General features: G+C 36.4%; 1 protein-coding gene across 2 annotated transcripts; it reads right to left on the bottom strand.

Annotated features, from left to right (window-relative positions):
* Window positions 1–1,225: 1,225 nt before the first annotated feature.
* Window positions 1,226–15,993, bottom strand: gnmt (glycine N-methyltransferase). 2 transcript variants are annotated; one of them, XM_016498326.1, is made up of 7 exons: window positions 15,677–15,993; window positions 10,198–10,325; window positions 7,293–7,406; window positions 7,075–7,217; window positions 5,149–5,273; window positions 2,558–2,748; window positions 1,226–2,350 (listed from the first exon to the last, which is right to left on the bottom strand). In XM_016498326.1, the coding sequence occupies exons 1-6, from the start codon at window positions 15,880–15,882 to the stop codon at window positions 2,577–2,579; spliced, it is 888 nt and encodes a 295-aa protein (XP_016353812.1). In that variant the 5' UTR covers window positions 15,883–15,993; the 3' UTR covers window positions 1,226–2,350; window positions 2,558–2,576. The 2 variants fall into 2 exon arrangements, with proteins under 2 accessions (XP_016353812.1, XP_016353811.1); XM_016498325.1 differs by having other exon boundaries at window positions 1,226–2,748.
* Between the last annotated feature and the right edge of the window lie 6,304 nt (window positions 15,994–22,297).

The raw sequence follows: 22,297 nt of genomic DNA on the forward strand, positions 1-22,297 counted from the left end.
AAACATTACACTGAGTTACAATGTGCCCAGCTATTATTAGAACTATGCTATTCTATGACATTAGCGATGTAATTTACATTAATTACTTTCATGAATTTTAATGTGAAATCATAAGAGACAGGTGAATAAAGACTGAGAGTCAATGTTCAATATTCTGAAATTATTATTTCAAGAACTGTAAAGCAATGTTGCAATGTGTTCATTGTCAAACTCCAAAATTTGTTTATTTTTAATTCCTAAAAAAATTAATTTTATTTGAAAAAGTAAATAATTGTATTTTATTGACAAACTATTTTAGTTTGTCTTGTATGTACACACACACACACACACACACACACATATATAATGTGTATATATATATATATATATATATATATATATTTTATATATCTTAGAGTTTAATGATTAATTTTACATAACTTTTAATACAGTATATATATATATATTTATATATATATATATATTAGATAACATTTTAAGCTGTCATATGGTCGTTACAATGTGCCCCACCATGGGGCATGTTGTCACATTTTATTTGGTCATATCTCATTTCAAAGCTACACCCGAACTTTAGCATAATGCAGTTGGTCACGAGACACACAAGAGCTAATGGCATTTCATAACCAAAGCTGACGTAATGCTTCTTCTGGTGGCAATTTTTGAATGTATGCACAGAATCTAAACTTTCCGGTGGATGGAGACATGATTGTGTCTGTTCCTCACACAAATCAATCGTTCGTTCGGCTTTGGAGGACATGGGATATTTGTACTTTTTGAATAAATCACGACTGTGATACTATCTTTCTGATATATCCTGTGTTTTATTTTGAAAATGGTTAGGTTTGGGGGTTGGATTATGTGCTCAAAAATGTCTAAATAGTGTAATGTAGTATAAATACAATTGTTGTGGCTGCTCAAATTGAAAATCATACTTCAACATATATGTCATGATGGCAAAATTATTACCCAATATATAATTTCATCATGACAATAAAATTCCCTGCCCTTCGTGTCTGTCTATTGACGACAAAGGTTTCTTATTGAAAGCAATGGAGGTTGAGGTATGATAATGTCAGTGCAGCTGAATAATATTAATAGCAATTAACATTAATTTATGAATAATTAATATTAATTTCTCAATATTAATAGTCTTTTAAACCCCAACTGAGCAAGCCTTATTGTTTTTTTTTTAAAAGGACAGAGGACACAGAAGGGGAAGGTTATATATTCATTTTTGGAGGGCTTTTATTTTGGAATTCAACACCAGACAGTCCTGACATTGTGTGAGTGTTGAAGGAATTTGATATGGGTCAACACACATGAAGGAAAATGAATTAAAGCCTTACAACCCTCAATGAGCAAACCTAAAGAAACACTGGCAAAAACTCCATAAGATGTTAAAGAAAATACAGTTTGAACATTGAAAAAAAAACCATCTAACACTATGTATTAGCCAGTGCATATTTAAATCACCCTGAAAAATAGTAAAGAATCAGCACTGTAAATAATTTTTGAAAGACATACAGCAGTGATATGTATTTGTCTGAACATTCAGTAATACACATATTTGTATGGCTATATTTATACTGTGTATGGTTCATTATGTATGTGTAAGTTATTACGATTTATGTGTAACGATTAATGTAGACCCTAATCACGCTTTTACTTACATTGTTTGTATCATCTTGTTTATCTGTGTTTGCACCATGTTCCAAACAGGCCGACTGTATAATTGCTAAGGATTTTTCAGCGATTCTTTCTTCAGGTTACAATGTTAAGCCAGTAGTTGGAAACAACTGTCTTTATAAGTGAGCAGTTAAATTATTAACACAACACAATTTGTTCAAAAACATTCACACTGTGTGTTTCTCGAACACACAGTATGAATTGCTAATTCAGCTTTGTCTATTTTTGCTACACAGTTCCAAACAGAGTGACTGGAAATAATTATATTGCTTGTTTTTAAAAGTAATATTACAGCACGATTAGTGCTGTTAGTCTGAATAGCATGGCTATACCTGCGGACTTGTATAACAACCATTCTTATATTGCTTACTTATCTGTTTATATTACATAGCATATTCCATAATGCTTTAATATTCAGGGGTGAAAAAGGGGGTTTTATGCATTTATCTTTTTATTTTGACTTCTGTAATTTGACGTGTGGATCAATGGACAAAGACATCTGTCTAGCACATGTTTACATAGAAAAAAAAAACAATTAAGCAGCACAGTGGAACACAAAAACATTGTGTGACATGCTCTCAGCAGTGTTCTGTAAAGTACAATGTACATGTATATTTTTCATGCTTAAGAATGTGTAACATGAAAGAGTAAACAAAAAGAGAAAAAAGATATTTATTCAAATTAAGCATGAGGGAAATAATTAGAAGAAGATCATGTAGACCTCTTACCAGTTCAAATGAGGTACATTTTCACTTTCAAAGCAAAAGAACTAAAAGAACTACCTGCAGTTGTATTGTCATGCAAGCCCCAGTCAAGTTTTTTGCACAGACCAATTTTCACAACCATTTTTCCATGTGAAGATGAAATAAAATGGCAGAATGCATGTGGCTTTAAGTAGTCTTTTTAACCACATGAATGAAATAACAGGGCACCTCTCCTTGCCCTGGGGTGTATTGCTTGAAGTCTCCATATACATTGTGCTCGCATTTTCCAAAGAACGATGCTCTCAAAATCTCCTTAAAACTCTCCAAACGATGGGGGTAGTATGACAGGCGGAATTTACTACAAGACAGAAAAGATAACTTTTTAAGAACATCATGCATGTAACATCATGTATAACCAATTCCTGATACACACACATGACATCACTGGATGGTGTATTATTGCAGATTGTGCATACTGTATTTTAGATAATATATGGATGATTGTTTTAAAAGTATAGATAATAATAAATTGTAAGATGCCAATTTTGCAAGCGTCACTGTGCTAGTTTGCATAGTTTGCTCTTGCTCAGTACAGTTAAAGATGGAGAGGACAAATATACTGCAAATGGATGTAAAAACAGACACAGACTTTGAATGGAGGGACAGAACTTTCTCAGGTTTTATTAAAAACATCGTAATTTGTGTTTTGAAGTGGAATTAAAGAGTTTTATGGGTTTGGGAAATGATGACAGAATTTAAATTTTTGGGTGACCTAACCATTATGGCAACTACATTTCGTTCTGTTCATCATACAAAGTGAACATTCACTTCAGAAAACTGGTGTTGTATCGATTACTTTTACGCTATCTTTATGCCCCTATTGTTTAATTCTATGGACAAAACAGCTGAAACATTCTTCAGATATTTCATTTCATTTCATTTGTGTAACTCAAAAGGAAATCAAACAAATTTGGAATTTCAAAAGTAACAGTCAGTATCTGTAACAGTCAGTGCATCTCATCCACATGGACTGCAACAGATTTGTTAGCTCTTGCTGTGAGAGGTTATCCTTGCACCTCCAAGTTCCCAGACATTTCTGGGGGGAGGGTGGGGACACACACACGAACAGCTGTCCTTGCTGTCTTGGATACGCCACAAGGATATGCTGTTTTCATTCAAATCAAAGCGTAGAAAACATATCCTTGTGGTGCGGCTGACACAGAACAAGGTATGCTATTTGCGTCCAGCAGATATTCTCCAAATTGGCGCTACGCTGACGTAGAGGAGACGATTTGTTGAATAAAGTCATTGTTTTTGTTTTCTTTGCACAGAAAAAGTGTTCTCGTCGCTTCATTAAATTCAGATTGAACCACTGATGGCAGATGGACTATTCTGACGACGTCTTTCATACTTTTCTGGGCCTTGACAGTGTAATTTACTTGGCAGTCAATGGGACAGTCACAAGCCTCCCGGTTTTCATCCAAAATATCTTAAATTGTGTTCCGAAGACGAACGAAGCTTTTATGGGTTTGGAACGACATGGGGGTAAGTGATTAACGACAACATTTTTTAAAAAAGAGAGAGAGAGAGAGAGAGACAGAGAGAGAGAGAGAGAGAGAGAGAGAGAGAGAGAGAGAGAGAGAGAGAGAGAGAGAGAGAGAGAGAGAGAGAGAGAGAGAGAGAGAGAGAGAGAGAGAGAGAGAGAGAGAGAGAGAGAGAGAGAGAGAGAGAGAGAGAGAGAGAGAGAGAGAGAGAGAGAGAGAGAGAGAGAGAGAGAGAGAGGTATATTTGCCATATTACCAAGCTACTTAATGTTAAAAAATGAAATGAAAAAGTTATATTCAAGCGTTGATTTAATTGAACAGGCCACTAGGACAGTAAAGGGAACCTTCAACTGACTGAAAACACCAGAAGAAAATCCAGGGTCCCTGCTCACCTGCATGAAGGCATAGGCCTTCTGCAGGGAGGCATGAGAACTGCAGATGTGGCCAAAGCAATAAACTTAAATGTATGTAATGTAAGATGCCTATGACAGTGATACAGGGAGACAGGAAGGACAGCTGATCTTTCTTGCAGTGGCAAACCACAGTAACTTATAAGTGCCTTGGTTGAAGAGTGGGGTAGCATCTTAAAGCAAGAACCAACAAATCTGGTGCAGTCCATGAGGATGAGATGCACTGTAGTCTAGTGGTCACACCAAATACTGACTGCTACTTTTGTTACTGACCCCCCAATTGTCATTGAAAATGTAAATCTTCTTGAAATTTTACACACACACACACACACACACACACACACACACACACACACACACATGCCTATTCTTAACATATTGGCTGTTTATTATTTCTTATAAAGCACATATTCTGCATGACCATATTCTACATCCCTAATCCTTCCCAATACCTAAACTTAACTACCTTACTAAGCAGCAAATTAGGATTTTATTGAGGCAAAAGGTTTGTTAATAGCGAGAATCAGACCTTTAAATAAATAAATAAATAAATATACAGTGGTGTGAAAAAGTGTTGGCCCCCTTCCTGTTTTTATATACTGTATATATCTTCTGTTCACCAAGCCTGCATTTATTTGACTGGTAGTGCATGTATGTATAGATAGATAGATAAATAGATAGATTTTTATTTTCTCTTTTTGTAATTATATCCATGTTCTAATTAGTAATCTATAGAGTAATCTATAATTACACAGATCACAACCACTCAAAAACTGACCCCACCAAAAGCTCAGGTCACAGTACCTTGTATCAGGTGGAGTCTGAACATCCTCTGGTTGAGGCAGTTCCAGAGTGTAGTCCAGTGTGATCATGTGAGGCTTGCTATTTACCCACAGTACTGAGGTGGAGATGTCCTGTTTCAGGTCACTCTGAAAAACAAGCACTGATTTCTTCCATATTTCATCAGAATTACTGGACTTTTACATAAGCCTTTTAGTTTAACAGCCTTAAAATTAAACACCATTTTTTCATCACACAGAACAGACAGCTAGCAAATATTCACAGAATTGTTTGTTTGCATGTTGACTTAAATTTTTAACACTGTTTCTCAGAAATTGCATTACTGCACCTTTAATTCCTGTCATGTTTAGGCAGGTAATGCTGAAAAAATATTTATGAGAATTTCTCTTTTTTCACAGTTTTGCAGCTAAGCCCTGATGTAAAAAATAATAAACCAAGTGGATGCATGATTTCAGACAAAAGCCAAGCACAATTATAGTCTATAGGCTATTCTTAAAACAAAATGGAGTGAACTGGGTCCCAAGTACAAAGTTGGATTCTTAAAGGCCCCATGAAAACAAAACTTAAGTGTTTTTGATATGAATATGTTAGTCTTAAGGATATCTATAACCTAATGTGCTCCAAAACATTAACAAAATTTGCATTTAGAAGATATAAGAATTCAAAACTTAGTCACTTTTGCCAACATGGATAAATGATTTTGAAGTTTTCACTAATGTATACTGTATGTTATATATGGCAAATGGCACATATTGCACTATATAGAGGATAGGGAGTGATTCAAAGAGTTTAAACATGCTTTCCAATGGGGTGAATGAAGTCATGCAAACCTCCACAGCATGCACAGTGTGCTCTGGTCCACGATATCACAGAGTGGATTATATGCACGAGTCTTCACGGACAAAACAAAATGTATCCAGCCCATTTGCATTCTAGACAGAATGCTGTATTTTAAAGTGCAATGAAGGAATCAAACGTCGCAAATGGTTAGACATCTTCTGCATTATAAACAGCAATGATGAGGAAAAGAGATAACACCGGTGCCATGCACCAGGATTTTCAAACTGTATTACTGAAAAGTATCACTGTTTTTTCCTAGTTAGTAGTTCTAAGGCCCTGTTTACACCTGGTATTAAGATGCGTTTTGGCCAATCGGATCACAAATAGACAAGGGAGACATTCCCGTTAACACCTGTTGTTTAATCAGTCTCTTTTGGCCACTTCTGAACATTTTCCTGATTTCGTTGAAGGGAGTTTCTATGGGCGGGTGAATGTATGGGCTTTTTCTGATCTTTCAATCTAATATTGCGAAAAATATGATTTACGTGATCTACTCGATATTTACATTTGAATGTGAAAGGAGACAACTGAATATGTTTCTGCAAAACTATGCCAAACGCTGTGGGTTTGTGTTAGAATCAGGACTGGTAAGAAAACATTTTACATTTTTCGCCTTCAAACCAAATTTACACTTTCAGTAGGCAGTAGTTTAAATTCAGTAGTTTCAATTCTGTGGGCACGCTTCATGTCCCATAATGTTTAAGAATTAGATCAGTTGGCAAGAGAGGAGGCAGTCTTTAGTGGCTGTTCTAACGCATTTGATCACAACCTGTTCGAATGCGTTTTCGACTTATTTCTGGAAATGATCAAAAGTAGACAAGCTCAAAACCTTTCAGACCCCCTTTACATCTTTCTTTAGCGTTGTCCACTTGTGATCAGATCGACAAAAACGCATCTTAATACCAGGTGTAAACATGGCCTAAAGGGGTAATCTATTAAACTTCTTATTTTATGAAACTGTGGCTGTGTCATAAATTAAACACTATTGGCTATTTTTTTAAAAAGGGGAAGACTCACGCGATATGTCTCGCCCTAACTTCCTGTTTCATTGAAAATTAGGTCAGCACTCCTCAGTGGGTCTTTAACTACCTTATAGAAAATATTCTTTCCTTGGGGTGCTTGGCCAGTCTCAAGAATGTAATCATAGTTACGGTGGTCAATGATTAGGATCCCTCCAGGTTTCACCATGCTGGCTATGTTTTGTAAGGCAAGCTTCTGATCACTCTGGTCCCCTGTGAAATATGAGAAAGTAGTTAAATAGATAAATCCGTAAAAATATTAAACATATTTTGGTTTGGTATTCTTACCTTTGAAGTCTGGTAAATGAGCAAATGAATTGCCTAGACAGATTACTGCATCAAACCCATCTTCAGGTTTTTTAACATCTTCTGGTAATGTTAGCCAGTTGGCCTCCTCAATTACTGAAATAAAAAGACCAGGGGCCACATTTATCAACAGTGCGTACGCACAGATGTGCGCGTAATGAGTGCGTAAGAACAGTTTCACGCAAAGTGTGGGATCTACCAACTTGTACTTATACGTAGAATAATAATGTGTGTAAATATAAGCACACATCTGAGCATGCTTACGCAGAGAATCTAGTGGTAGAATAGCGACACTACACATAAAACGCATTTAAGAGTGTCACAGTATACATTAAGCAATCCACATATGTCCTGTGTTTCCTTTAATTATAAAACACTCAATATATCATTTGTATGGTTTTAAATTGTCTGGTGCAATGGCTTATCTTGCGTTATTGGAAGACTTGGCAAAAAATGCGCTCTGCAGAGAACGTGTTTTCAAAGACCACGCTGAGAGTGAGAGCACAGAATGGCTTCTTAGTCGGTACCGTTTTCTTTGCCATGATTTCGGTGAGGTTACATACATTCACTTGATTTATAAAGGGAGGTGTTGTCACCATATATGGTTAATTGGAGGCGTTTCCGAATGTAAATGACCGTGAATGTGAAGGAGCATGTTACTTACGCACACGTGGGATTTATCAACAATTATTGCTTACTCGTGTGTACGAACTGCCTGCGCACGTTTGATAAATACGGATTTTCTTGTACTTGGGCAAATTCTAAATTTCATTCGTAGGACAAAAAGGCCCAGGGGTCTCATTTACAAAACTAAATGTAGATTTGATCCTAAAAGTGTACGTACGCACAAATGCTAGATTTTGCGTAGGCACAAAAGTTTTTCGATTTATAAAACCATGTGTACGCCAGAACCTGCTCAAAAATCCCTTTATAAATCCCAGTCATGGGAAGATTGTGCGTACGCCTCCCTGAAATCACCATATATGGAGCTTAAAATGCCTAGTTTTACTATGCATAACCTTATCAGCATATGATTTCCATGCACATTCCATTCACGTGACACTATGTTCAACACTGTCAAAGGTAAAAGACATTAAGGGAATATGAGATATGGACTATACATGCCATTTGTGCCATACACAATTATTATTGCTAAAAATCATCCAGTATCCTTGTTATGCTTCAGAATAAATATATCAAAATATCCATAAAAACAAAACTGTTTAAAATAGTTCTCAGATAAATATTTTAGAATAGAGTTGAGATCATTCTTTCCCACTGGCCAAGTATTTCAATTGTTTTAAACAATTTAAATCGAATTAAATGTATGCCGTTTTGCTGATAAGGTGAACATATTTTAGCTATTTTTAGCCTATATTAAATATTGCAATGTAAATACAATTGTCTCACTCAGCGCGCCACTGACAAAGTATTTTAAAAAGGAAATGTGCAAATTACCATTTTCTTAAAGTTGTATCCTTCAAATACAGTGGTATTTTTCATAATGTTGTGGAGATGCATACACACGACATCAACACCTCCGTGCAGCTGTGGTTGTACAGTAAGCTATTATCACTGGACCTATCCAAGCCAGACAATGGACCGTTCGACCGCTAAATCCAGCAGTGTCTGCCATAATATCGAAGTAAGTGCACATCATTGATCACTGTTCTCGCTAAAAATATTTTCTCATAACATGAGATCTGCAGTTTAGTTTAAATATGGATTATGTGTGCACCTATTGCACTCCTCGCTGTCATTAGCATGCCACAGGAAAATTGATCAAGCGCATCCACTATAAAAATGTCTAAATTCATTTAATTTTTGTTTAACTTCTGCGAAATGATTTTATGTAATTTCAGTGCTTATTTCCATTAATGAGAGTGGAATATATTATGCAAATGTGTAAATCGAAATGAAAACAGAGTTTAAAATCATTGTTTACTTCATTAATTTTCTCACTCCAGGAAAAGGAGTGCGTACTAGAATGTCCGTACATCAAGTTTATTTTTTATAAATCCCGATATGTGCGCGGAAAATTGCGTACGCATATTTCTGAGATGGTCCTCACTGCAGAACACAAGATCCAGGGTGCGAGGTTGGATCCAGATCCAACTCCTCCCACCTTACATATACCTAAACCTGTCACTGTTCGCAGGTCTGTGTTCCTTCTTTGTTTTGTGTGTGTCTGTGTGCGTGTGTTTTGCTGTCACCTGCGTTGCTGGGCAATTCATGATCGCTGATTAGCGATCAGGGTCAGCTGGTGATGATCAGCTGCACCCTTTATATTGAGTTGTTTGTTGTTCATTCCCTGTCTGATCGTTGTTTGCTCACTCTCGTTCTCTGTTCTCCTGTCTCCTGTTTGCTGCACTCGACTCAGTGCGTTGTGGATGATTCCTGTGGAGTGACTGCAGCACTATTGTGGAACCACATGTTACTGTGAGGAACTCTTGCTTTCTCTGTGGAGTCTGTTGTTCCTGTGACTGTTGTCCGGTTCTCAGTCATCTTCCCATTGTAGTCCCTGCGTTGCTGAGGAATTATCTGCACCCTCACTTTTCCTGTTGTCTTTATGCTGTGACCGGTTTGGTCTTCAGAATATAAACCTTTGAACACTTGCAACTGAATCTCTAGTCTTTTCCTGAATTACCCTGACAAAACCTGCCCGTCTCCCCCCCCTGATCCCTAAACCCACCCATCTCCACCCCCTAGATGTGGATCCAACCCCGCCCCCTGGATCTTTGTTCTGCAGTGAGGGGCTACTGATATTTCTATACCCAGTTTGTGCATACACAGTGTTTATAAATGAGACCCCAGACCATGACGAAACATTTAACTGATTCTCACATAACAGTAAAGTCACCCACTCAAAACGGGGATCTCCACTTACCCCAGTTATCGAAGGCGGGCTCTTTTCTCCTCTCCCATCTCTCTTTAAGAGCATATTTGAGCATTTTGTCACTGGCATCCACACTAACCACCTTGAATCCCTCTTCTACCAACATGATGGAATCCACCCTTAAAAAAAAAAAAACATATATTGGAGGAAGGCATTGATTGAACTCTCTTGGTGGTATTGATCAGAGCTGTTGAAAAACAGAGTTTGAATAGGTTTAGGCAGGATAGACAACAGTTTCACTATATTTCCAGGAATTTCTGGTAAATGTTAATGCATGTGCATTGATTACAATGCTGACTACACTTTACAGTATATACACTTTACTTATAAAGAGACAACATTAATGTTTTTCTTGAGTTTAACACTCAGTTATTCCTTACTTGGGTCACACAACTCCTTGGCCGGACACCTTAAGTGTAACTTTGTATCAGTTGAATAACTGCACTGTATTTTAGATCAATAATACTTATTTAATATTTTGAGGATTTTTTTGGTATGATATAATATTTGTGCAATAATTATGATCCATTAATGACCATTTAAAATAATATTTTTTTCTAATATGTTTATTATACTTCAGTTAGTGTAGTATTTATGGTTAAAATAGAGGAAAAGTTTTTAAATTCCAATGCAAAGTGGAAAATTAGAGGCATCCGGTGGCCGGAAAAATAATATTCATACAGTATGTACATTTACATTTACATTTTTATCCAAAGCCACTTACAAATTAGGACAATGGAAGCAATCAAAATCAACAAAAGAGCAATGATACGCTAGTGCTATAACAAGTCTCAGTTAGCTTAACGCAGTACACGTAGCAAGGTTCACTAGATGCCTAGTAGCTCAAAAGAGAATTGCCAGTCATAACTGCTTTTTTTCCCCCTCAGATTTTGCATTTGAATCAAACTCAAACACTAGATTTTTATAAGTTTAGATTTTGTAAAATATTAAATTTAAAAAGGTTAATTACTCACATCCTAATGTTATTTTATGATATTCACACAAGCATACACAACAAGTGAATATTAAAGGGGTCATATGATGCGATTTCAATTTTTCCCTTCTCTTTGAAGTGTTACAAGCTCTTGGTGCATTAAGAAGATCTGTAAAGTTGCAAAGACTAAAGTGTCCAAGCTGACAAGTTTAAATAGTGTTTAAAACACACACACACACACACACACACACACACAAGGCAACCAATAGCATTCAGTGAAACTCCACTATATTACTACTGGATAGATTCCTGAGAGGGCAACTAATGCATTAAAATGTAAAGAAAAATGCAGTAATTTCATCAACTTACCAACAAGTTTATTTAAGAAACACTAAAATGATTGGGGTTCAATGCTAGAACTATTGGTTGTTTGGAAATATTAGAGGACCCCCTCATAATTACACACATTTAATACAATATAATTGAATAATAATTTATGCATTTAGCAGACGCTTTTATCCAAAGCGACTTACAGTGCATTCAGGCTATATACATTTTACCAGTATGTGTGTTCCCTGGGAATTGAACCCATGATCTTTCACGCTGCTAATGCAATGCTCTACCACTGAGCCACAGGAACACTATACACAATATATGTAATAATAACATAACAACGATAATATAACTAACATATGTACGATATGTACTCTCTTAGATGCCATTGGATGTCCATTTAAATTTTTTTTTAATATATATATATTTTTCTGGACTCTGTTTTAAAAGTAACCAAAAATCATGTCTAATTATTTGAAATCATAAAACTTATACAACTTAATTTAGTAAAATTTACATTTAAAAAATAATAAAAGGGTCCTATGAAATGTTTTCTTTTCAGAAAATTTTTTTTTTTGTTTTATTAAAAATAAATTCAGTTTTTTTTGTGATTTAATACACTTTTATTATAAAAACAGTGGTAATCAAGTGAAAATTTATCACAAAACTCTTTGCAAAGACTGTGTTTCATTTCAAGACATTTCAATTATAATCAGCATCGTAAATCCTGTTTGTACAAGTTTTTTTATATTTTCATTGAAAATATACTATATATTATATTACCTTTGCATGAAATTACAAATAGTTAACGCTTCTGTGAGGGTGTTTCTAATACAACAGCAATGGGAGTGACTGTAAATTTGACATTGTTCTCATATTAATCTCTCTCTGATTTCCTCTTTTGAAAGCCGTGAGTTTTTCTTTTGCTATTTGAGCAAATGGAAATGCAAAAAAATATATTGCAAGTAGTCTCCTGTTCACCTCCATAGAAGATATCCGATTACTTCTGCTTCAGAACTTCAGCAGAAATGAGAAAAATGTCCATTACTTTACTTTTTGGCAAACAAAGTGCTACATGACAGAGGTTTACTGTTGAATTAAAACACAGAAGAAAAACTGTGCAATTATTTCTTATTTTATTATTTTTTATTCATTCTTATTATTAATATTTTGAGAAGCACATTCTACTGTACTATAGATATATACGGTGGGTACGGAAAGTATTCAGACCCCCTTAAATTTTTCACTCTTTGTTATATTGCAGCCATTTGCTAACCGTACCCACTGTATATATCTCATGTTAAAACCAAACCTTTATTTTGACAGGTTGTCATGAAGACTTTTGAGCTTCTTTGTGATATACGGTTGTTTTATCAAATTAAATGGTGAAGTAACTCTTAGAGCAGCTCTGGAAATGAAGTTCATGCCCTTATATAGTGAAACAGCAAATGCTAAAAACACCATGATTGTCACATATACTTCAGTATGTGTAGTAGAGAAACTGTGCCATTCATTCACACAGAGAATTCAGACTTCAATGGCAGTCTTTTTGTGCTTTAATATTCACTGACACTAAACAATGGACTAATATATAATCTATTTAATTATATCTAATCTATTTGAAAACTCCTGCTCTAAAATGCTCAAAAGCACTTTAATGAATTACTTAAACAATTACGTCTGAAAAACATTCTACTTATGACTTGACAACTTTCAGCACACCTACATGCAGCAATTTATACATGTCAGTTTTTTTCTTTTCTTTTCTACTTTTAAGGGCTGTAAGGCTGACTAAATTAAAGAGAACAGAATGATGTGCTTATAATGACAAGATGGAATAAAGCTAGTTATATTTAATGGTGTAATATTATTACCATATAATATTTCATATTATCAATTTTAAGCAAACTCGCTATCCTTGGCAGTTCTACTACATTTTAAATATAGTTACATGCAAAAATGAACTTCAGTGAAACGTCAATGAACTTTAATGAAACAAATGCACAAAATAGTGATTCAATTTGAAACATGCATTTAATAAATGCAGAGTGATGCATGCATTCGTCAAGTCTTTTTCTCCTAACATCGAGCTTTGCAGTGTATCGAAAGAGCGCTGGTACTGACACTATTAATCTTATTAAAGCCACCATGCAATCAAAATGGACAATTCTTCTTCTTTTTTTTTGTTAATGTGCCCTTTTATTCCCCTCATAACAGCATTTCTTCACTGACATGTATATTGATGTGAAGGCTGGGCAATAAGGTTGTCCAATGGCCAGACGAGTTTCAATCCCTCCCCTCCAGCAACTTCTCACTCCACAACTGACTACAAACTTGCATTCAGATCTGCCTCCATTTAGTTTGCAAAACAACTTTCTTTGATTCAGTCAATTCCAAATGGATGAAGTCCTGACCTATATTTCTTGTAAAAGATGTTTCACTTGGATATACATCACATTAGGGAAGAAAAGTCGGTCACAATTTCCATTTCATGCTGACTTTAAACAAATGATTTGCAGTTTAAATTGATATGTGGTTAAATATCTGCTACAGACATGCCTGTGTGGAGAATACAAATGTATGGGCTGGAATTCATCTAAATGGAAAACAGGTCTTGCAGGTTATGCTGAGTTAACAATTGAAGACACTCCCCCAAATACAGAGCCGGATTTACCTCTTATCGTGACATAGGCAAAACAAATTTTTGGGCCCCCCTTCCTTATCAATATATAATATTAGCACCCCAGCAAAGTGAGCAAACAAAAATATTTCGTAATCAGTGGAAACTGTTACAGTGTTTTCTATCACAAAAAGCGCTTATGTTCAGTGTTACGACCGTTTCTTTTGGTAAATATTATCAGTCAATAAATACCAAATAAAGAACCATTCCATTAATAGGCTCCGGCGTCGTGGCCATACCACTTTCGGGAGTGCATTATTTCTCTAATAATTTTAATGGCCTGGAGTCACAACCACCTCTCATTTGTTCATTGTTCAGATGATTTATTTCAAGACATTTGTAATGAATGTGTTAAAGTAATTTCTTACACACCTCATCCCAAACCTTCCGTTGTAAATTCCAAAATGTCATTTTTAGAGCTAATAACAGACTTGCGCTATTGATATGCAGGCTAATGCAGTTATTAGAGAGAGAGAGAGAGAGAGAGAGAGATTAAGCGCGTGTTAATACCTGCGTCATGTGCATCTCTCAGCAGCAGCGTCTACTAATAGCGAATCTTTTAGTTGAACTGCTTCAAGAACCTCGCTACTAAGAGATGACATCTTAGTGCGTCTGTGTGTGTGCGTCTGAGAATGACAACGGGAGAAAGAAAGCGCAATTTCTGTAGCTACATAAAAAGGTGGAAAACATCGAAATAGTTTGTCATTTTTACCCTAAGGGTTATATTTGTCTTCTGGGGTTTTGGTTTTTTACTGTTGTAGATTGGCCATAGTTTAAAAAAAAAAGATATATCTCTCTTCATTGTGTTTGGGCCCCCCCTGGATGAGTGAGCATAGGCATGTGCCTAGAATGCTTATGCATAAATCCGGCCCTGCCCAAATACAGCTACTACACAGCACTGCCCAGCAGCAGCAGCAGATATTATTAGACAAGTTATTGTGTGCATGTTTCATTGGCAGAGAGCAGATGTTCAAGTGGTCATATATTGTATAAAAATCTTAACTGTCTGTAACTTCCTCACCACCAGTAAATGTTTATTTATTTATTTTATTTTATTTTTTTGCAGGGGTATGACTTATTATTATCTCTTTATGCTGTACCAACAAAATATATTTTAACAAGCATATTTTTGTTGGTGTCACCGGTTTTTGGCAGTCAAATACAAATGCTTGTGTTGTGTATATTTATCTATCTATCTATCTATACACACACATCTATCTACCTACACACACACACACACACACACACACACACACTCACACTCACACTCACACACCTACCTGCCAGTGACAAATAACACAAGCAGACATGACTCTTGCTGCAACACAGCCTTTGTGTAATTCAGCCAAAATGCCCTCTGCTTCAATGCCCAACAACATGACCCAGATTTCTGAGAGGGGAGTTGAGTAAACCACAAAGCAAGCAACCAGTCTGGAGTAAACCTAAGGCTAAATACTATGTGCAGCCATAACGTTTGAATTTTAGAAGTTATTATTATCATTATTACTTAATTTAGGTCATACCCTGTGCCGCAGGCTACATCCAGCACCTTCTGAACCCCATGTTTTCTGAGCAGGGACAGCACCCAGCTCTTGTACTCCTCTGTCCTGCTCCGAGTGTCTCCGATGTACAGCTGCCACACTTTCGCTGCTTTACCGTCGGCATACTGATCAGGAAGACCAACTACACCTACACCGAGAGAGCGTGTACGGTAAACACTGTCCACCATACTCAATTATTACACTACGTGAACGGTTCGTCTTCCGGATCTGAATTAAGCTCCTGCCTTCTCTTGTTCGAGTTTATTTTTCAGGCTTACAACGTCGATGTTGACATTTATATCGCGTCTCTGTTGAAACAGAAACTTTTGACCAATCTGAGGCGCGAATACACTCACGCCTACATTTCCATTGGCCGAGACATGTGATGACGTGTTCAGACTGGACGGTACACATCCGACCTGTGTTTCGTCGGATTTTTAAAAAGGTTAAAGAGTAAATGTTAGGAAAAGCGTGACTGATATGAGAATGTTGGACATATGTCGAAACGTGGGCATTAGGACCTAAAAGATTTTATACTTTGCTTTTGAAGTTCAAAGTAAAGTAAAAACCTGTCGCTGAGTTTTTTGTTTGTTTGTTTTTCCTCTTGTTTTTCTATTTATGGAAAGAAAAAAGTCTCATTAGCTGCCCCCCGGCATTATTGGGTTTTAAAGACTGATTAGAAAATAAAAACATGACAAATGTACATTTTTAACGATATAGCCTACTAAATGAACATAATGAAATTATTTTTGTCAGTGAAATTTTTTTTTTGTTGATAAATATCCACATTTCTCGAACACTATAAAGCACTTAAAACATAATATAGATCCTGTTTGTAATATTTGTACTCACTGAGGCTAAGTCACAACACATTATTAAATGGCTTATTACATTCATTTCGCTGTTGTTTTTTTGTTTATATCCATTTTTTTTAAATAATTATTATTATCTATGAGTTTGTCTCATTTAATACACTGGAAATGATCTATTTATGTAACATTTGATATTTTTATGTAATTGTCAAATTTTAGTCATGAAAATGTATTTATTTTTCTAATGCCACATGCCTCAAATGCAGCATAGACAAAGTCGGCCCTCAGCACAAATTTTGCCATTGACTTGCATTCTTGAACAGATAATCTGTTTCCACCCCCTCACCTCTCTTGTACTCAGTGACCAGTGTGAACACTGATTCAATAGAAAATAGTTGTCAAGTCAAGTCACCTTTATTTAAATAGCACTTTATACAATAAAGATAACTTTAAAGAATCTTTACAGTTATAGACAAGAACATAGTGATTCAGTGATGCAAACTAATTCAATTCTGCTGTAAAGCAGCTCTAAAAAGATAATAGTAAACAGTCATTATTCAGTTGAAATCAGTTCATTTGTTGAGTCAGTTCCGTCCGACAACTGTATAAAGTCTATCAATTATGGAATGAGTTAGGTTCGTCTATAAAGCCGCTCTGGAGAAAACAGTGATTTCATCTTCCAGTTTTTGCTGGATGTAAATTAACTGGCCAGTGGCCACACTATCTAATGTAGTACCCCATCAAGCACAGCATCACTGGATGAAAGAAAACAGTTATGAAAACAGAATAAAAATTTAACCTTTCTCAACAGTGGTTTTACTGTCTGGTTTATGTCAACTTTTCATTGAATCAGCCAATCTAGATTAAGTGAATGTAGGTAAGCAGAAAAGTGTCATATCTTTTTACATTAAATCTACAGAATTTAAGTCACTTAGACAAACCAAGTAATTTATATAACAAATGACCAAATGCTATGCTTTGCAAACTCCTCTTACATTCAAATACATATATTTAACAGTTATGGGCCTTTGTTAAGTACACAATACACAGTATTAATTTACAATGTCAAACATGTTTTTTTTTCTAAATAGATAAACATTAAAAATGTTGTATCATACATGACATGATTTGACATTAACAATTTAGAAGACATTGGACAATACAATTCAGTTTACATTTTCTTTGTCCTCGTCTGTGAACCACTACTGTAATAATGGACAAGACAATGTCAGTTTGGTGTAAATAAATGATTACCTTAGGCATGGAGAAACAGTATAAACATTAGTTCAAACTTTGACCTTTTGCACTAAGACAATGAGGTTAAAGAGCAGCTTAAGTAAAATATTTGTGTTGATCTAGAAAGTGAGGACTGATTAATGTTATCTGTACAACTGCACTACATATATATATATATATATATACTCCCACTCAAAATTGTGGGATCAGAATGATTTTAAATGTTTTTTAAAGGAGTTTCTTATGCTCATCAAAGCTGAATTTATTTGATCAAAAATACAGGAAAAATTTAATATTGTGAAATATTATTACAATGTAAAATAACATTTTTCAATTTTAATAAACATTAAAATCTCATTTATTCCTGTGATGCAAAGCTGAATTTACAGCATCATTACTCCAGTCTTCAGTGTCACATGATCCTTCAGAAATTATCCTAATATGCTGATTTATTATCAGTGTTGAAACTGTTGTGCTGCTTAATATTTTTTTGGAACCTGTGATACTTTTTTTCAGGATTCTTTGATGAATAAAAAGTTTAAAAGAAGAACATTTATTTAAAATATAAATCTTTTCTAACAATATACAGTACCGTTCAAAAGTTCGGGGTCAGTAAATTTTTACTCTTTCTTTTTTTGAAAGAAATTAAAACTTTTATTCAGCAAGGATGTGTTAACATTTGAAGTGGATCAAAACCTTTCATCAAAGTTTTCCTAAAACCCAAAACCACAATGCGTTCTTGTCTTAGGACAACTTTGATGAAAGGTTTTGATCCACTTCAAATATTGACTGCTATATATATATTGTAACAGACCATATATAACAGATATATCAGACCGGTTACTATGGTTTTTTTTTGTGTGTGTGTGTGTAGTTCCTCTACTGTGCCCCAGGGGGCCCTATAGGATTTTCTATGTTAAGGGATAAAATGAATGTAGGCAGTAGAGTAAGACATACAAATATGGAAAGCAGATGTAAATAAAGAGTTTGTCTTGGCAACAACTTTTTGACATAGAAAAGGCATACGATGTGTTATGGAAGGCGGGGATATTAATTAAATTGAATAAGATGGGGATAGGTGGTAAGATGTTCAATTGGATTAGAGACCTTTTAAAAGAAAGAACTATTGAGGTTAAAATAGGAGTGGAATCATCAAACACCTACTCAAAAGAAAATGGTACACCGCAGGAGAGTACATGTAGCCCAATATTGTTTAATATAATGATTGATGATGTTTTCTCTGGAGTTGAACAGAGAATGAGTAAAGCCTTATATGCAGATGATGGGGCATTATGAGTGAGGGGTCATAACATTGGTATACTGGAGGCAAGAATGCAGAAAGTAATAGATCAGGTTGGAAATTGGTCACATGAGTGGGGCTTTCGTGTATCTGTGGAAAATACGCAATATATATGTTTCACTAAAAAGAAGGTAAATCCTAGACTAGATATCAAACTGTATGGACAGTCACTCAAGCAAGAAAGGGTCATAAGGTATTTAGGGGTATGGTTCGATACTAAACTTACTTTTAATATTCATATTCAAAAAATGATAAATAAGTGCAAGAGAGGAATGCAATTACTAAAATGTTTATCAGGATATAGATGGGGTGCATCAGGTACATCTATGAAACGAATTTATATTGCCTTAATTCGCTCTGTTTTTGATTATGGGTGTATAGTGTATAAATCTGCAGCTAATACTATACTGACAGGTTTGGACAGGGTGCAGGCTAAGGCCCTGCAGTTGTGTTGTGGAGCTTTCAAAACGTCACCTGTAGCTTCAATACAAGTAGAAGTAGGAGAGATGCCATTAAAGATTAGACAGCTCAAACTAACAATGTCATACTGGACAACACATCCTGCAAAAAAGGTACTTAAAGAATGTTGGGAGTATGGCCGAATCAATATTAGTAGCTTTGGATGGAGGGGGGGGGAATAGAAGACAAGGAAATGGGAATAGACACTTTTGTATGCTGTAAGACAATAAGTATGACTAGACACTTTTGCATGCTGTAAGACAATAAGTATGAGTGTCATCCCACCATGGGTATTCTGCTTTAGTAAATATGGAAATAAAAGACACTGTAAAATCTGGCATATATCAAAATATTCAACAGTATATAGAAACCAGGTATGAAGATACAATACAGATATACACAAGGTATAAAGATACAATACAGATATACACAGATGCATCCAAAGATCCAATAATTGGAAAAACAGATGCAGCTGTATTCATCCCAAAATACAAAATTAACATTCAAAAAAGAATTTCAGATCACCTATCAGTCTTCTCAGCTGAAATAGTGGCCATTATTTTAACACTATAATGGGTAGAGGAAGTTAAGCCGTATAAGACAGTCATCTGCTCAGATTCCATGTCCTCATTGTTAAGTATCCATGAGTGGAAAAACTGTATGTAGACAAGATCTTTCGGATGAAATAAATCAATAAATTTTTAGACTAACTCAATAAAAAAATGTATACACAGTTTACATGGGTTCCAGCGCATGTGGGTTCCAGAGGGATAGTCTCTCTAATAACTGAATGGCATCCTTTTTATAGAAGGAGGTTTATCGCTGGTCCACGACATTAGTAAATTCTTCCTGGCAGCAAAAGTTAACAGGCAAAAAATAAGTTTTTTATGCTTATTATTAATAAGCTTACAAGGAAAACCCAGGAGAAGAGACAGAGGGTCAGGATCCAAAGCCAGACATAAGATGTTATTTAATTGAGCTACAATTCTGGACCAGTAGGTCTGGATCACATGGCAATCCCATACACAATGAATATAATCTCCTATGTTGGATTTACATTTAGGGCAGAGCGGTGAGTGAGCTGAATTGTATTTGTGTCTTAAATGAGGTTTAATGTGTATTCCGTGGAGGATCCTAAGCTAAATGGCTCTTGCCCTATTGCAAACTGAGAGCCTATTGGCTAAAGACCAAACCATCTCCCATTCTTCCTCCGAGATGTCCACCCCAAGCTCTCTTTCTTAATCTGAGGTGTGAGGTGTTAACTGTACCATAAGAGCACAGAGCTTTGTAGAAAAAGGAAATCAACTTTTGTGTAGGAGGGTTTAGAAGGATCTTCTCAATTACTGAAAATTAATATTTGGAAGTAAGCATAGTGTCACGTTGCACACACACGAGGGACGAGGAGACGCTGGAGAATTTGTTTAACCACTTTAAAATGGCTTTTTAGTTGCTTTTAGTCAGAAAATGTAAAGAAAATGGCATACGTACAGCAAGATAATATAATTTTACTTACCTGGCCTATCACTTGAAGCTGTCACCAATCCGGTCCGTGGCCTACCGGATACTGTTCGCTGATCTTAGACCCACGCTAGCCCAAGGAATATTCTTTGTCTTTCCTGTGCCACACTTGTTTGCTGTTGATCGACCCTGCCTGTGTTTGACCACTTCTCTAGTGAAATAAAGCTTGCACATGGATCCGCACGCCTCTCGTCTCGTCAGCCCCGTTACAGAATACTCGGCCGCACAAGGATCCAGCAGCTTTTCAGAGGAACATGGCCCCCACACTAGATTACGCTCACAAAATGGCGGCCACAGATGAGCCTGATCGCAAAATGGCGGACACAACAGCTTCCCGTTATGTGAAAGTTGATCTTCATGAACCAAGTGAAGTCACAGTTGATCTTCATGAGTCAAGTCAAGTCACAGCTTATCTTCATGAACCAAGTCAAGTCACAGTTTATTGTCATAAGCCAAGTCGAGTCACAGCTGATCTTCATGAACCAAGTCAAATCACAGTTGATCATCATGAGTCAAGTCAAGTCACAGTTGATCGTCATGAATCAAATCAAATCACAGTTGATCGTCGTGAGACAAGTCAAGTCACAGCTGATCATCCAGAGTCACGTCAAGTCACAGCTGATCATCCAGTGTCACGTCAAGTCACAGCTGATCATCCAGAGTCACGTCACATCACAGCTGATCATCCACCCCCAGAGGCGGCAGCGCCCACTATTAGGTCTCCAGAGTTGGCGGCTGAAGCTGCAGAATCTCCTGAGGTAGTGGTGCTCGCTGCTGTCTTCCCCGAAGAGATGGTGCCCGCTACAGTTTCTCCAGAGGTGGTGACACATGCTGCAGAACCTCCCGAAGTGGCGGTGCTCGCTTCAGCTCCTTGTGTGGTGGTGGCGCCCAGAAACGCACTTTCAACCTGTCATGTCAAGGTCGAAGGAACCTTTGCCGAACTCTCCCTGTATGATGAGGGCTCTACTGTAGAACCTCCACTAAGGAGGCTGTCTGTGAATCCTCGTCCTACCCTGTCACGGCTTTGGAGGCCATTTGTGAACTCTCTACCCGTCCTGTCATGGCTATGGAGGCTGTCTGTGAACTCACTTCCCGTCCTGTAACGGCTATGGAGGCCGTTTGTGAGCTCTTTGCCTGTCCTGTCACGGCTATGAAGGCTGTTTGTGAACTCTCTGCCCGTCCTGTCAGGGCTATGGAGGACATTTGTGAACTCTCTGCCTGTCCTGTCACGGCTAAGGAGGCTGTCTGTGAACCCTCTGCCCGTCCTGTCACGGCTAT

This window comes from Sinocyclocheilus anshuiensis, unplaced genomic scaffold (assembly GCF_001515605.1).
Source record: "Sinocyclocheilus anshuiensis isolate Anshui unplaced genomic scaffold, SAMN03320099.WGS_v1.1 scaffold1534, whole genome shotgun sequence".
Lineage (NCBI taxonomy): Eukaryota > Metazoa > Chordata > Actinopteri > Cypriniformes > Cyprinidae > Sinocyclocheilus > Sinocyclocheilus anshuiensis.